At 51.9% G+C, this 16,888-nt stretch overlaps 1 protein-coding gene across 24 annotated transcripts in view; it reads right to left on the bottom strand.

The window, feature by feature from the left end:
• Positions 1–16,888, bottom strand: part of C3H16orf96 (chromosome 3 C16orf96 homolog) — a 70,261-nt gene that overhangs the window by 8,153 nt on the left and 45,220 nt on the right. For 11 of the 24 annotated variants that reach the window (XR_014840885.1, XR_014840884.1, XR_014840882.1 and 8 more), the window contains 6 exons: positions 15,977–16,062; positions 15,535–15,645; positions 10,670–10,744; positions 9,546–9,710; positions 1,300–1,392; positions 78–258 (listed from right to left, as the gene is read on the bottom strand). Coding sequence is in view for 8 of the 24 variants with exons in the window: in XM_085017680.1 (XP_084873806.1) it covers positions 78–258; positions 1,300–1,392; positions 3,457–3,519; positions 4,104–4,222; positions 9,546–9,710; positions 10,670–10,744; positions 15,535–15,645; positions 15,977–16,062 (893 nt within the window). In the remaining 16 variants the exon portion in view is untranslated. Of the gene's footprint in view, positions 1–77; positions 387–1,299; positions 1,393–3,456; positions 3,520–4,103; positions 4,223–9,545; positions 9,767–10,669; positions 10,745–15,534; positions 15,646–15,976; positions 16,063–16,888 lie in introns of all 24 variants that reach the window. The other 13 variants (XM_085017680.1, XM_085017679.1, XM_021086691.2 and 10 more) reach the window with 4 other exon arrangements.

The raw sequence follows: 16,888 nt of genomic DNA on the forward strand, positions 1-16,888 counted from the left end.
GCCTCTTTTGTACACAGAGGCCACAGGGTCTGGCCTCCCCAGGGTCACCCGCCACTGGGGGCTGTGGCCTGACTCACGGTGTCATAGTTCAACAACTCAGGGTCCCCGTAGGGGTAGAGCGTCGACAGGTTGCATGACTTGAACTTCAGGTTGGCATCGTTTCTGGGGCCATCACCCCAGTCCTGCTGGGAGCCCAGCAAGTCCAGACTCCTCTCCTGGGCTCCAAGGCTCTGCAGCTTCTGCAGCCGCTGCTGTTCCCTGGGGAGAAGCAGTGGGGTCAACAGCCACCTGGAGACCCCTCCTCTCAGAGGAGCCAGGAGGGAGGGAAGACTGGCGTTTCTTCCAGCTGGAGTCGGGACGATGCAGCTGGGTGGGCCTGGGGCCTGCTGGGTGAATACAGACAAGCACTGTGGGGCAGGGGCAAAAGCTGAAACCTGTGTTTCCCAGACCTGAAGCCCTGATCTGGCTGGCCCAGCACGGGCTCTTAACCTTTCATCTCAAGAAGGAGCCGGGCTGACTGAAGGGGAGACGCTGCGGGGCGGGACGGACCGGGAGCCTGGGTTGGCACACGCGCCACTATATACAAAACCGACTGCTAACAAGGACCTGCTTTAAAGAAAGTTCTGGGAAATCCACTCCACAGTCTGTGATGGCTCCCTGAGGAAGGAATCGGAACAGGAATGGGTATCTACGGAGGGCTGATTCACTCTGCCACACCGGCAACTCACTTATTGAAGTCCCCTATACGCCAATAAGATTCATTAAAAAAAAAAAAAAAGGAGCCGGGCAAGGGAAGGCAGGGCATCGGGCACGGGCCCCCACGTCCCTCCCCTCCCCTTCGGGTGGCTGTGGTCGCTGCTCAGCCATCACACCCCCACCTGGCCAGATGCGGGGTGGGCTGCGACCTCTCCTTCAGCCGTGAAAAGGGCTGAGGGCAGAACGACCTCAACGGGGAGGCGTAAGCATGCAAGGAGGTCAGGCCTGTCAAAGCACTTAGCCCACTACCTGCCTGGCCACTGCAAGCCCCACGGGCCGGGGTCAGGGCTCGCTTCTTCTAGCAGGTAGCAGGCACGTGAACCTGAGTCTACGGGGGAGCCTCCCCCTACCAGTCCTTGGCCCGTTACAGACACCCAAGAAACACGTCCGTTCCTCTCCCCGTGATCATTACTGCCCGGGGACGTCTCCCTCTCAGGTGGCTGGCGGTGCCCCGGCACAGTCTTTGCATCCTGGAACTGGAGTTCACGTCTCTGCAGGCACCTGGGCTCCCAGGTGTCCTCTGTGGGGCGCCCCCCCACTCACCTCATCTGTTGCCGCTGCAGGTACTCATAGCTGTTGGCGCTGGCTGGCCGCAGCCGCGACAGCAGGTGGGCATTGCGGACGGTGACAAGTGGCCTGTGAAGGACAAGAGCCAAGTGGGAGACAGAGGACCCAGCTTCCACCTCCTCCAGGAAGCCCACCTACCCTCCACAAAGATCCACAGCACCGGGCCCCCATGCTTCTGGTATGTTGTAAAGAATACTTGTTCTTTTTTTTTTTTTTTTTTTTTTTTTTTGTATTTTTAGGGCTCCATTCACAGCACATGGAGGTTCCCAGGCTGGGGGTCAAATCGGAGCTATAGCCACCGACCTACACCACAGCCACCACAATGCCAGATCCGAGCCATGTCTGCGCCCTACACCACAGCTCATCGCAACACTAGATCCTTAACCCACTGAGCGAGGCCAGGGATCAAACCCACATGCTCACGGATGCTAGTTGGGTTCACTGACCACTGAGCCACGACAGGAACTCCCAAGAACAACTGTTCTGATAATAAAAGTTAAAAAACAGAACAGGGAGTTCCCGTCGTGGCGCAGTGGTTAACGAATCCGACTAGGAACCATGAGGTTGCGGGTTCGGTCCCTGCCCTTGCTCAGTGGGTTGACGATCCGGCGTTGCCGTGAGCTGTGGTGTAGGTTGCAGACGCGGCTCGGATCCCGCGTTGCTGTGGCTCTGGCGTAGGCTGGTGGCTATGGCTCCGATTGGACCCCTAGCCTGGGAACCTCCATATGCCGCGGGAGCGGCCCAAGAAATAGCAAAAAAAAAAAAAAAAAAAAAAAAAAAAAAAAAAAAAAAAAAAAAAAAACAGAACAGGTCAATTCTAGAAATGGGACCCAGGTTGGAGTTTGCCAGGGGCTTGGTGGAGGGGGCCGGGGTGGTGGTGACTGCTTTGGGCTCAGGGACCCAAGCCGCTGCAGTGACAATGCTGGATCCTTAACCTGCAGTGACAAGATACTTGATCTTAAACCACGTGAGAGTGCTGTCTGTCTGGTGGTTCCTCAAAAAGTTAACCATGGAGCTTCGACATGACTCAGCACTTCCACCCCCAGATTCGTTGTGAAAACAAGGGTCCAAATACATGTCAGCAGCAGCACCATCCCAACGCTTAGCAGTGGGAACAAACCAAATGTCCAGCAACATGCTGATGGGTCAACAAATTCGATCTGTCCACACAGGGGATGCTATTCAGCCATAAAATGGAAAGACGCACTGACACACGGCTACAGCACGCGTGGAGCCCGAAAACACGAAGCTCACTGAGAGAAGCAGGACACAGAAGGCCGAGCCCTGTATGATGCTGCTGACACGAGAGGTCCTGGTCGGGGGTGGGGAGGGGAAAGAGGGCAGGCTGATGGCTCTGGGTTTCCTTTGGGGAGACGAAAGCATTTTGATACGAGGTGAATGTGCACTAAATCAGACTGAATTGGTCACTTTAAAAAAGGCTGATTTTAAGAGTTATCTTGTGGGGAGGCGGGTTAAGGATCCAGTGTCGTCACTGCAGTGACTTGGGCTGCGGCCGCTGCATGGGTTGGATCCCTGGCCGAGGAACCTCCACATGCTGAGGGCATGGCAAAAAAAAAAAAGGGGGGGGGTTGGTTTTATGTTATGTGAATTTCACCTCAATACATAAACAGAAGTGTTAGACTATAAAAACCCATGCAAGCAAGTGCCACAAAAGTTCCCAGTGTGGCTCAGTGGTTAGTGAATCCGACTAGGAACCATGAGGTTGGGGGTTCGATCCCTGGCCTTGCTCAGTGGGTTAAGGATCTGGCGTTGCTGTGAGCTGTGGTGTAGGCCAGCGGCTATAGCCCTTGTTAGACTCCTAGCCTGGGAGCCCCCATATGCTGCAGGTGTGGCCCTAAAAAGACAAAAAAAAAAAAAAAAAGTGGGGCAAAGTTCAGCTTTCCCGTGGGGTTTCCTTCTACCCTTTCCCTCTGGGAGTCAGCCCTGCCTCTGGATGCAGGGGGCACCAGACAGGGCTGGGGAGGGGAAGGGACACCAGCCCCTGGCTCAGGGCGGGAGCTAGCACAACCACCTGCACAGAACAGGGTACACGGACATGCGTGTGAATGTCAGTGGAACCTCGAGGGCACCAGGTTAGGGATGTGGGGGGGATGGGACGGGAGGGGCACTCACGGGCTGGTCATCATCTCCACAGGCCGGTTGCAGGAGATGCATTTCACCCGCTCGAACAGCTTCCTGGAGGACACCTAGCTCCGTCAGCTGCCGCAGCGGCCAGACCCTGCAAGGTCACCCCTGCCCCCTGCCGTGCTCGGGGAGGCCCCAGGTCCACCTGAGCCTCAGGGCCAGGGCTTCCCCCACATGCTGCTCCCACTCAGCTCTACTGGCCCCCACTGACCCGTACCTGCCACCACTGGGCAGCAGTGTGTGATAAAATGTGAGTAGTTTATCTTCTCACCCAAACACAAACCAGGGAAAGCCACCCTTCACGGTAGGCATTTGGGAGTGAGAGGGGTGATCTGAGGACAGGAGCCCCCATGAACATCAAGTCCCTCTGTCCGGAGGGCAGAGGCGGCTCTACTCCTAGATCTGCCCAGGCTCCCCGTGTGGCCTCACAGGGCCCCTCCCTCTCTGAGCCTTGGTTTCCTGTCTGTAGAACAGGTATGCACCGGGGGTCCCTCTGCAGCCAAGGCCACAGCTGCCCACCTCTGAGCCCCTGGGTGCTCTCAGCCTCACCCCCTCTCCCCACCAGCTGGGAAGCCCCCCTGCAGAGAAGGATGCCCAGCCTCTGGGAGCTGCACCCCTAACCGGGAGGGGCTCACTTCCTGAAGCCGGCAGCGCTATCGGGGTCAAAGCGGAGGCCTTCAATCAGCAGCTTCCTGACTATCTTCCAGACCTCATCTATGTCTTTCTTCAGATCATGCAAATCACTGTGAACCAGCTGTGAGCAGCCAAAGGGAAGAAAAGCACGTTTGGTCAATGAGTTCACACCCTGCCTCATTCCAGAAAAGGATTTGCAGCAACCTGCAAAGTTACCAAGAATGCAACAACACGCGTCAAGAAAAGCAAGGAGTTCCCTGGTGGCCTAACAGTTAAGGACTCGGATTCAGCGTTGTCATCGCTGTGCTGGGTTGTATGGTGACTCTGCATGTGTGCCCAGATTCAGACTGTTTTCCACAGTGGGACTTTTGAATATTTATTACTAGCTGATATTTGTTTATTTACTGGAATATAATTGATTTATAATGTTGTGCTGGTTTCAGGTATACAGCAAAGGGAATCAAACTGGGTATATATACACCCATTCCTTTCCAGATTCCTTTCCCATATAGGTTATCCCAGAACACAGAGTAGAGTTCCCTGTGCTATCCAGCAGGTTCCTGTTGATTATTATTTCTTTAGGGCCACACACTAAGTCAGGTTCTTCTTTTTTCTTTGTTTTTTGTCTTTTTAGGGCTGCACCTGTAGCATATGGAGGTTTCCAGTCTAGGTGTCTACTGGAGCGGAGCGAGGCCACTAAGTGAAGCCAGGGATCAAACCCAAAACCTCATGGTTCCTAGTCAGATTTGTTTCCATTGCACCACGACGGGAACTCCCTATGTCAGGTTCTTTTTTTTTCTTTGGATAATGATTTTTATTTTTTCTATTACGGGTGGTTTACAGTGTTCTGTCAATTTTCTACTGCACAGCAAGGTGATCCAGTTACACACACATGTATATATTCTTTTCTCTTACATTATCATGCCCCATCATAAGTGACTAGATAGACTTCCCTATGCTATACAACAGGATTGAATTTTTTTTTCTTTTGTCTTTTTAGGGCTGCACTCACGGCATATGGGGTTCCCAGGCTAGGGGTCGAATCAGAGCTACAGCTGCTGGCCTACGCCACAGTCACAGCAACGCCAGATCCAAGCCACATCTGCGACCTACACCACAGCTCACGGCAATGCCAGATCCCCTATCCACTGTGCGGGGCCAGGGATAGAACCTGCAACCTCATGGTTCCTGGTCAGATTCATTTCCCCTGCGCCACGACAGGAACTTCAGGATTGAATTTCTAAAGTGTTTCTTCCAGTGCCCACATTTTAGTCTTTAAACACCATTTCCCCAAAAGAAACCACCAACACTACTCCAAGAAATGTCTGAGTCAGATGTGAGGAAGGGAATACTGAGGATGAAGCTGGAACGTCTTGTCACTGAAGAAAGGAAGATAGCTATCCAAGACAGAGGGTCACCGTCTAAGGGCTCAGGGGCCAGCTTGCAGGACTAGGATGAGACCGTATAGGTGACAAAGGAGTAACTTAATTAAATGAACACAATAAATATTTTAAAATCCATGATTCATAGTGACATCCATGGAGTTCCCATTGTGGCTCAGTGGTTAGCAAATCTGATTAGGAACCATGAGGTTGTGGGTTCAATCCCTGGCCTTACTCAGTGGGTTAAGGATCTGGCATTGCCTTGAGCTGTGGTATAGGTCGCAGACGCGGCAGATCTGGTATTGCTGTGGCTGTGGTGTAGGCCAGCAGCTACAGCTCGGATTGGACCCCCAGCCTGGGAACCTCCAAGTGCCGCAGGTGCGGCCCTAGAAAAGATAGAAAAAAAAAAAAAAAAAAAGGACACAGTGACATCCATGAAAAAGAAGGAAAAAAAACAACAACAGAAAAAAAACAGAAGCCCTCATCTCCTACCATATACTGAACCATGAAAACTAAATGAATGAAAGGAAATAATTCATCATTGTTCCTGTCTTTCCTGCAAGAACCATATTTCAGGGTAATCAGCTCAAGTTGATGAAGGAGAGCTCTTCTTTACAACTTGCAGCTGATACAGAAGCAAAGCTCCAGGAGTAGAAGGATTTCCATTGTGTAACACTTAATGAGGTAACTGGTTCAGGCAACAACCCTCGATTTAGGAGGAAACTACTGGGAGAATGGCCCATGAGGCAACGGCCATTCCCAGGGGGCCAAAGAGTCATGCTCAAGTCATTCGCTTCTTCTAAGGGGAGAATATAGGTCTACACTGGTGGCGTCAGCACTGCTGTGCCCTGAGGAAGCTTCGCTTCACCACTGAGGGACCACCTGCCGGCAGGACCTGACTGCTCACCAAACTCTACAGGAAGTGCAGAGCATACCCAGAAATTTTTTTCCCCAACTTGCTATTTTAAAACCTTTTAAACTTACAGAAAAGCTGCAGGAGCAATTCCTGCTGTGGCTCTGTGGTAATGCATCCAACTAGTATCCACGAGGATGCTGGTTCAATCCCTGGCCTTGCTCAGTGGGTTAAGGATCTGGGGTTGCTGTGAGCTGTGGTGTAGGTCACAGACGTGGCTCAGATCCTGCATGGCTGTGGCTGTGGTGTAGGCTGGAGGCTGCAGCTCCAATGTGACCCCTAGCCTGGGATCTTCCATATGCTGCAGGTGTGGCCCAAAAAGAGAAAAGAAAGTTTGCAGGAATATCCAAAGAGCACTCTGATATTCACTTAAGTTCACCCATTTTTAGCATTTTGCCATGTCCTCTTTATCTACACATATGTATGTGTATTTATTTTCTGAACCACTTGAGAGTTAATCGCAGACATCATGCTACATCACCCCTTTAAAAAGTTAAACGCAGAATTATCATAGGACGCACCAATTCCACTCTTGGAGATCCACGCAAAAGAACTGAAAAGAGGTGTTCAAACAAAGCCTCGTACATGATTGTTCACAGCAGCATGATTCACATTAGTCAAAAGGTGGAAATAACTCAAGTGTCCTTCAACAGATGAACAAAAAAAAAAAAAAAAAAAAAAAAAGTGGCCTATCTATTTGACGAAATATTATTCAGCCGTAAAAAAAAAAAAAAAATGACGTTTTGGAGTTCCTGTTGTGGCGCAGTGGTTAATGAATCCAACTAGGAACCATGAGGTTGCCGGTTCGATCCCTGGCCTTACTCAGTGGGTTAAGGATCCGGCATTGCCGTGAGCTGTGGTGTAGGTCGCAGATGCGGCTCAGATCTGGCATTGCTGTGGCTCTGGCGTAGGCCGGTGGCTACAGCTCTGATTGGACCCCCTAGCCTGGGATCCTCCATATGCTGTGGGTGCGGCCCTAAAAAAAAAAAAGGGGGAATGAAGTTCTGATTAATGCTACGACATAGATAACCTTTGAAAACATGGTGCTAAGTCCAAGAAGCAAGACACAAAAGGTCACATACTGTGTGATTCCCTTTACATGAAATGATCAAAACAGTCCAATCACAGAGACAGAGAGTAGATGAGTGGCTGCCAGAGGCCAGGGGAGCAGGGACCGACTGCTTAATGGGTCTAGGGTTTCCTTTGGGAGATGGAAATGTTCTGGATCCAGATGGAGGGAGCAGTTGCGCAACACTGTGAATGTACTAAAGCCACAGCATTAGTCACTTTAAAATGGTTAGGTTAATGGCCGCCTGGTGGCCCAGCAGGTTAAGGATCTGGTGGGGTCACTGCTGTGGCCTGGGTCCCTGTTTGATCCCTGGCCTGGGAACTTCCGTATGCTGTAGGCACAGCCAACAAAAAAAGTACACAAAGAAAAGAAAGGCAACGAGCAGGAGATCAGTTAAAAAAAAAACAACAACAAAAAAGCTTTCAATCAGGAAAAAAATTCAAACACAGAGGTGAAAAGACTAGGATTATTAACCCTGATATATCCACCATCTAGATTTAATAATTATTAACATGTTGCCATATCTGTCTTATTTTCTTGATGCAGTGGTTTTTTTTTAAGTTACAGAAATCATGACATTTCACTCATAAATATTTCAGTAATTTTCTTACATAACCACAATAGCGTTAATCCATCTAATGCAGTGAGCAATCCTTCCCAGCTTCAATCTAAGTCCTAGCCCATTTTTAGAGCTGGAGCAACTGAACCAGGAAACAAGAAAGTCTCCTCATGTGTTGCATCTGGTTGTTTTGTCTCTTGAGAGTTGTAATCTAGAACAGCCTCTGCCCCACTTTCCTTCACTCTGCCATTGAATTATTGAAAAAATAAAACAGGTCAGCTGTTCTGTAGATGACGGAGGTACTCCAGCTGTAATTCTGTATCAATTTATAAGATTTTGAGGACAAATGTGTCCCACATCCGTTTTGCTTATCCTCATATCCTCAGGGACCAGCGTTGGAGGCACCCGATATGGAGATGACAGGTGAATAAGTCCTCATTTTATAGATGTGGAAACCGAGGTGTGGAGAGGTCCTATAACTCAGGGTACTGCTGCACATGGTGGGGCTGCGACTCAAACCTGAAGCTGCTGGATTCTAAACCCAAGCTCTTTTGCTCATACCAGCCACCCCAGCTGCAGGAACCACACGGCGCTGAAATGGCTGGCCCCACTTCCTGTCTCTCTATTGCATGGCACAAATGAAGGCTCGGACCCCTTATCAACACTGTCAGTAAACAACAAATGAGTAAGAGGGGGACCAGCAGGACACCCCCGCCACCCTGCTGCCTGTCCCTCTGCCTGCCCAGACAGCAGCGTGATGGCTGTCCACCTCCCAGACGCTCCTCAACTACACTTCTTGGTATTCACAGCCCCACGTGGTCCATTCACTCGCGCTGAACAGGGCTGACCTGTGGAACCCGCAGGATGTTACAGAAGTGATGGAGTGTGACTTCTGGGGCTAAGTCCTGGCGGGGAGGGACTACTTGCTGCCAAGTTGGAAAGCCCCTCAAGCAGCCCCAAGGCGGTGTCCATGTGACAGGAAGTGAGGCACCTGGCCCACAGCCATGGGAGGGCGCCATCTTGGAAGTGGCTCCTCCAGCCCCAGTCAAGCCCTCAGATGACTGCAGTCCTGGCCATCTGAACTGCAGCCCCAGGGGAGAGCCAGCCAGCCAGCCAGCTGAGCTGCTCCCAAGTTCTAGACCCCCAGGAACCAACCATGAACATTTGTGGCCTGAAGGGACTAAATTTCAGGGTAGTTTGTTTCACAGCAAGTGGTGGCTAATACAGGGCTACTCACTTTCTCTTTTTTTTTTTTTTTGGTCTTTTTGTCTTTTCTAGGGCCACACCCACAGCAATATGGAGGTTCCCAGACTAGGGGTCTAATCGGAGCTGTAGCCGTCAGTCTATGCCACAGCCACAGCAACATGGGATCCGAGGCGCATCTGCAACCTACACCACAGTTCATGGCAACGCTGGATTCTTAACCCACTGGGTGAGGTCGGGGATTGAACCTGAAACCTCGTGGTTCCTAGTTGGATTTGTTTACCACTGAGGCACAACGGGAATTCCAGGGCTACTCACTTTGGTGCGTAGGTCCTTGCCCAGCTGAGCCACAGCTTTCTTCCAGTCATCCTCATTGGCCATGACCCGGAACAGCATCCCCTGAATCATCTCGTTCAGCTCCATTGCCATTGTGTCCAGGTCAGCCCGGCTCGCCTTGCTTGCCAGGGTGCTCCTGTCAGCTTTCTAGAGAGAGATGAGACTCAACGAGGCAGGGATGCAGGGGTGGGAGCAGGAGGAGGCTGGGGGAGATCAGATCACCTTGGTCAATCTTTCTAATTTGGGAACCTGGACACCTAGGCTTGGCTTAAATTCAACTTTGGGATCTGTGTCGGCTCAAGTGCAACCATGAAATCTAAGCCAGGGTTTTCCTGTGAAGGATAAGTTGGGGCATGGTTTGTTTTTTTGTTTTTGTTTGTCTTTCTGCCTTTTCTAGGGCCACTCCTGTGGCATATGGAGGTTCCCAGGCTAGGGGTCTAACCGGAGCAGTAGCTGCCGGCCTAAGCCAGAGCCACAGCAGTGCGGGATCCGAGCTGAGTCTCCAACCTACACCACAGGTCACGGCAATGTCGGATCCTTAACCCACTGAGCAAGGCCAGGGATCAAACCCGCAACCTCATGGTTCCTAGTCGGATTCGTTAACCACTGCGCCAAGAAGGGAACTCCATGGTGCATGGTTTTTAAGTTCACATAACAAGTTGTTACTAATCCTGAATTGCTAAAAATAGAAGTTGATGGGACAACTTTTTTTTTCTTCTTTTTAGGGCTGCCCCTGTGGCATATTGAAGTTCCTGGGCCAGGGGTTGAATTGGAGCTGCAGCTGCTGGCCTACGCCACAGCCACAGCAACGCCAGATCCAAGCCGCATCTGAGACCTACACCAAAACTTGCTGCAATGCTGGATCCTTAACCCACTAAGCGAGGCCAGGATTGAACCCACATCCTCATGGGTACTAGCTGGGTTCTTAACCCACTGAGCCATAACGAGAACTCTGATGGGACAACTTTTTTGAGAACCTCCCCCAACCTTTCCATAACATAAAGGTGGAAGGAAACTCCAGAAGTCTGTCTGCCTGGATGATTCCATGTCCCTGGGTGGGAGAGCCGGGCTCAGAGTGGGAGGGGAGGGGATAGCCACTCACTCACCTCTTTTAGCTCCTGCTCCATCACAGTTTTATCTGCCTTGTACATTTCTAGGTTTTTAATTTGAGAATGGACGACCTAAGGACAGAAGCAGAGCGTATGTCAGACACTCCTGGATGCTAAGGATGGCATGGACCTCCCACGTCCACCTTGCCGTGTGCTAGCAAGGGACCATGGGGCCGGGTGGACAGCAGGAGGGGTGGCAAATTCGAAGGCTTGGGCTCCAGGTGCCCAGATTAGAAGTGAAGGAACTCGAGGCCTGAAACAAGCTGTCGCCGTGGAGGTGGCATCATAGATTCTTTGCTACACAGGGGAGGAAGGAAGACTCTGGGAAGGAAAACACAAGCCCATGCTGAGGCTCTGGGTTCCTTGACGTCCGTTTAAGGTAAGTTCACCTCTTCCGACCTGGCACAGGGTCCCCATGAGAACAGCACACTATCCATCAACCAAGCACTTGTATGTCTTTCACACACTCTGTGCACCAGTGTGAGGGGAAAACCCTTGTTTTGCAATCCTGTGACTCAATAAAGAACCAACCCCTTGCATTAATTCTGCCCTCTCTCTACTTGGTGGACCCTCCCTACGACAGCAGCCACCAGCTAACCTGATTGGAAAGAGCCTCACACCCTGGGCCACGTCCTCAGAAAGGAGGGTTACATTTCCTCCAAAGTGGAAGTAGGCTTATACTTCTCATTTCAAATCTGGTCTCTTTTCCACCCTCAGAAACAGAACTCTCAACTTTTAGCTGGCATCTGGCAGCCCAAAATCATGATTATATTTCACAGCCTCCCTTATAGCTAGATGGGACCACTGAATGGAAGTGGGTAAGTGTCCTCTTCACTGCTGGCTTGAATGCAGAGTTAATGACTGGAGCACCAGCAGCCATCCTGGTCCATGAGGTAAACTTGTGAATGGAAGTCATACACCATGGATTTCTGTACCAGCTGAGTTTCTTGAATATAAAAGAGAAATACACTTATGCCTAGTTAAGTCAGTAATTTGGGGTTCTATGTTTTTCAAAGATGAACCTAATATTTTTTTTTCCTTTTTCTTTTTAGGGACATACCTGTGGCATATGGAAGTACCCAGGCTAGGGGTTGAACTGGAGCTGCAGCTGGCAGCCTACGCCACAGCCACAGCAACACTGAATCCGAGGCTCATCTGCAACTTACGCCATAGCTTGCAGCAAGGTCAGATCCTTAACCCACTGAGCAAGGCCAGGGATGGAAGCTGCATCCTTATGTATACTAGTCAGGTTCTTAACCTGCTGGGCCACAAAGGGAACGCCAATCCCCCTTTTTGTTTTTTTGTCTTTTTAGGGCTGCACACAGAGGTTCCTAGGCTAAGGGTCGAATCGGAGCTGCAGCTGCTGGCCCAGGCCACAGCCACAGTAATGCCAGATCCGAGCCTCGTCTGTGACCTACACCATAGCTCATGGCAACGCCAGATCCTTAACCCACTGAGCGAGGCCAGGGATCAAACCCATTTCCTCATGGATGCTAGTTGGGTTTGTTAATTGCTGAGCCACGAAGGGAACTCCCTAATTCTAATTAATGCAAAGTTCCTGCACTTCCACCTTGCCCCAGGTGGGCTCCAAGGTCTAATATGGGCAGTGGAGGGAGGAAAGGGAGCTCCTGCTTGGGCTTCGTGTCAGGCTGCTTCCTCCAAGCCCACATCAAAAGGGCACTCAGACCTTTCAGAGTCATTAGGCCCAACATTAATACTCAGATCCCCACTTTGCTCTTCCTAGTTAAAATCTACAAATAAAAAGGAGGGTTTAGGGAGTTGCTGTTGTGGCTTGGTGGTTAGCGAACCTGACTAGTGTCCATGGGGACATGGGTTCGATCCCTGGCCTCGATCAGTGGTTTACAGGGTCTGGCGTTGCCATGAGCTGTGGTGTGGGTCACAGACATGGCTTGGATCAGGCATTGCTGGGGCTGTGGGAGAGGCCAGCAGCTGCAGTTCCAATTCGACCCCTGGCCTTGGAACTTCCATATGCTGCAGGTATGGCCTTAAAAAGACCAAAAAAAAAAAAAAAAAAGGAGTTCCCGTTGTGGCGCAGTGGTTAACGAATCTGACTAGGAACCATGAGGTTGCGGGTTCGATCCCTGCCCTTGCTCAGTGGTTTAACGATCCGGCGTTGCCGTGAGCTGTGGTGTAGGTTGCAGACGCGGCTCGGATCCCGCGTTGCTGTGGCTCTGGCGTAGGCCGGTGGCTACAGCTCCGATTCAACCCCTAGCCTGGGAATCTCCATATGCCGCGGGAGCGGCCCAAGAAATAGCAACAACAACAACAACAACAACAACAAAAAAGACAAAAAGACAAAAAAAAAAAAAAAAAAAAAAAAAAAAAAGGGATTAGCCAGGACCCTCTAACTTCCCCTGCCAGGTTACCTGTGTACTGGGTTGAGTTACTTCTTCCCCCAAAGTCACGCCTGCCAGAACCTGGGAACGTGGCCTTATTTGGAAACAGATCTTTCGGGTGTAATCAGTTCAGTGAGATCATACTGGATTGGAGGGGGCCACAAGGATAAGGAGGCCATGTGAAGACACAGATATACAGAGAGGAGGTGGTGTGACGACAGAGGCAGAGACCGGAGCGAGGCATCTACAAGCCAAGGACAGCGCAGCTCCCAGAAGCTGGAAGAGGCAGGAAGGGCCCTCTCCCAGAGCCTTCAGACAGACCAGGCCCTGCCAGCACCTTGACTGGGGGCACTGAGCCTGCAGAACTGTGAGAGAGTACAAGGCTCCAGTCTTGAGCCTCTGCGGTCATCTGTTACAGTGGCCACAGGAAACTGGCGCACCCAGTAAGTCGCAGAATCGGGATTGAGACCCAGGCCTATGTAACCACAGCAGGCTGATGCCTCTGCCCAAGTCCGTCTCCTCCTTGTTCAAATGGCAGTAATCCCACTCCTGTCCAAGGATGAAGAGGGGCCTGGACCCGACGTCTTCCTGGAAGAGCAGGCACTGGATACACATCAGCTATCTCAGTCCTCTCCTGCACCGAGCCAGAGCCCGGGACACAACAGTCTGTGCCAAGAACGGCTTTGCCTCTGGCTTATCAAAGACACCTGTCCATTTGCAAAGGGAAAATAATGCTTTCACCTCATCTGAGTCACTAAGAAAGAGCTCTGTCCTCACTCTCCTGTGTGTTCGTCGTGGGAAACACCCCGGGAGAAGTGCTCTAAGAGGACGGAAATGTTTCCATCCTGACTGGGTGGTGCTGACGTGGCTGTACAAAGAGGCGAAAATGAATCGAGCTCTGATGCTTCAGGCCTCGGCATTTTCCTGAGTGTCATTTATTCTTTGATTAAAACCCAACAAACACTCCCTGCACTCCCCTGCAAAAAACAGAAGGGCCCAGGCGGCGTCCGTCTTGTTGACTGCTGTTTCCTCGGGCCCTGGAAGGGTGCCTGGGGCAGTGAAGGCTCCACAACACTGGCTGAATGGCTCAGGGAATGAATGGGGATTTCTCTGGCCACCTGTCAGGCCCAGGACATTCTTTCCTGGCATCCAGGTAAAGCAGGGGCAGCGGCGCTTCCCCACCGGCCCCGATGCTGTGACAGAACCAGAGCAGAGGCACCTGCCCTCTCTCCTTCCTCCACTGGAAGGGCTCCTCAGGGCTGCTGGTCTCCTGCAGCCTGGGTTCGTTTGAGAACCATCCAAGGCAACATGTGGAAGATAAAGCCCCATTCCAGATCCTTCCAGGGTTCACTCCTACAAGGCATTTGTGCTCGCTGGCACACGGGGGAGGAAGGAAGTCTGGACAAAGGCTGACTTGATCCATTTGGCCTCTTGGGCCAAACTCCTCTTGAGTTTCTCTGAGCGAGTGACAGCTCCTTGGAGGCAGATCCTGTGTCCCCCCAGGCAGGGCGGGACATGGGGCTGGACGCTCAGCAGACGTGCTGAACAAATGGGCTCCGGTCTCCATCCAGGAAGGACACCAGTAGGTCCCTGGGACACGGCAGCTCCACAAGGGCTGGGAGTTAGCAGGAGGCGCTGCAGTTCCTGATGCTGGTACTCACACAGGTCTGCCCAGGACAGGGCGTCCTGCACTCCCGCCGCCCAGATGCTCCCAGGCCTCCCCACTGCAGCTGGGAAGCGGTGCCCCTCTGACAAGCTCTTCTCCATCCAAGTTGCCCTGCAGGCACAAGCCTGATGACCCTGTGTGACCTCAGGAGGGGGAGCGCTGCCCTCCCCTTTCGCTTCCCACATCTAGCCCACTCCGCCAATAGCCCCCAGCTTGGAATCTGAAGCCCCCCATGGGACCCCCTCAGGTGGGTCTGTTTGGAATTTTGTCTCTTTAAAACCTGGGGGAAAAGTCATCTCCTCCTACTGACCCTTTCTGCAAAGGTCTGGGATGTCCTGGGGTGGTCAGGCCAGGGTTACGGGGCCGGGGCTGTGAGCCCACGGGAGGCAGTGTCCGGTACAGGAAGCCCTGGGAGGTGCTGTGCAGCCGTCCTCGTGTTTCTAGTCTCTGCTGCCCCCACAAGGCCCCGCTGACTAAGACCTCAGAAACGAGCTGCTTCAGGGAAAAGCCATGCCCGTGACAGTTGGCACAAGAAATCCTCTTATTCCTGCACTGACTCAGTCCGCACATTTTGAGCCTTCACTTTACACAGGCGCTCTTCTGGGGTGGGTGACCCAAGCAAGGCAGATCCTGGTCAGGCCGTCGGGTTTATGCGGGGGTGCGGGTGGGGATTTGCTCATTTTTTACGGAAGCATAGTTTATGCACAGTAAAATACCAGCACCGTGTCCCTGGCTGCCCTCCTTCGGGGCGTCTGTGAAACGTCTGGAGAGAGTGACTGTCCTGCTGAGGAGTCCTCCCTCCTCCCAGCTGCCCGTCCTGGTCTCCCCAACCCCCGAACCTTTAACTCATCCAGGTGGGTCTGGAGCTTGTCCACTGCCCTGTCCAGCACCACGTGGTGGTCCTTGATCATTTCGATTTGGTGGCCCCAAATCCTCTCAAGTTCTTCCTCCTACAAAGGGAAACAGACATCCAAGGTCTGAGGTCCCCATGGCTGGGAAGGGACTTGAAGGGACCAGAGGGTGTGTTCCCAGCCTGCCAGCCAACAGCTACCTAAGACCAGGCAGCCGCCCACCACTGGCACCCCAGCACCAGCCAGAGCAGATCTGCCTCCCCAGGGTGGCAGCTGCCTTCTGAGCCCCACTCCCTCCCCAGGCCTCCTTTCAGCTCCAAGACTGATGCCTTGTCCGGGAGGGCAGGACCTCTACCTGGCTCTGGGCACGAAGTCTACATCACCTAAAGCCATCACCTTCTCAAATGCCTTTTCTGCCCAGGACACTGACCCTCATCCTGGATTTCTGGAGGATGCCAATCTTCTCCTGCAGTACGTCTACTGTTGTCCCAAGCTTGGAAGAGGCTCCCATATTAGCTGAAAGCAAAGAAGGGGGTGGGTGGCAGGGATGCAGAAGATGCTTCGTCTAGAGCTCTACCTGCTTCCTGTATGGGATACCTCAGGCAGTACTGGAGGTCTTTAAGATCATCTAAAATTTTCCAGTGGCCACAGTTTTTTTTTTCTTTCTATGGCCGCACCTGCGGCATATGGAAGTTCCCCAGGTTAGGGATGGAATTGGAACTGCAGCTGCCCGCCTGCGCCGTAACCACAGCAATGCCAGATCCAAGTTGCATCTGCCACCTACACTGCAGCTGACATCAAGGCTGGATCCTTAACCCACTGAGCAAGGACAGGGATGGAAGCCGCACCCTCATTGATACTAGTTAGGGTCATTACTGCTAAGCCACAATGGGAACTTCTGTGGCTTTGAGTTTTATATTTCTTTGTTTTCTTTTTTTAGGGCCGCATCTGCAGCATATGGAAGTTCCAGATCCAAACACCAAATCTGAGCTGCATCTGCGACCTACACTGAAGCTTGCAGCAATACCACATCCTGAGCCCACCGAGTGAGCCCAGGGATAGAATCTGATCCTCTTGGATACTCGTTGGGTTTTTAATCTGCTAAGCCACAAGGAGAACTCCACGTTTCATATTTAAATGAATGATGATCAGAACCTTAACTGTGCCACAGTATTCACTGATATTAAGATGGATCTTTCTCTTTTTTTGGCCATACCCATGGCACAGGGAAGTTCCCAGGCCAGGGACTGAACCTGAGCCATAGCAACAGTAGTGACCCAAGCCGCTGCAGTGACAACACTGGATCCTTAACCTTAGCCACGAGGGAGCACCAGTGTGGATC

This window comes from Sus scrofa, chromosome 3 (genome assembly GCF_054392235.1).
Source record: "Sus scrofa isolate SSC_HxYL_T2T_F1_AM1 chromosome 3, Sscrofa_HxYL_maternal_Yorkshire_Landrace_v2.0, whole genome shotgun sequence".
Taxonomy (NCBI): Eukaryota; Metazoa; Chordata; class Mammalia; order Artiodactyla; family Suidae; genus Sus; species Sus scrofa.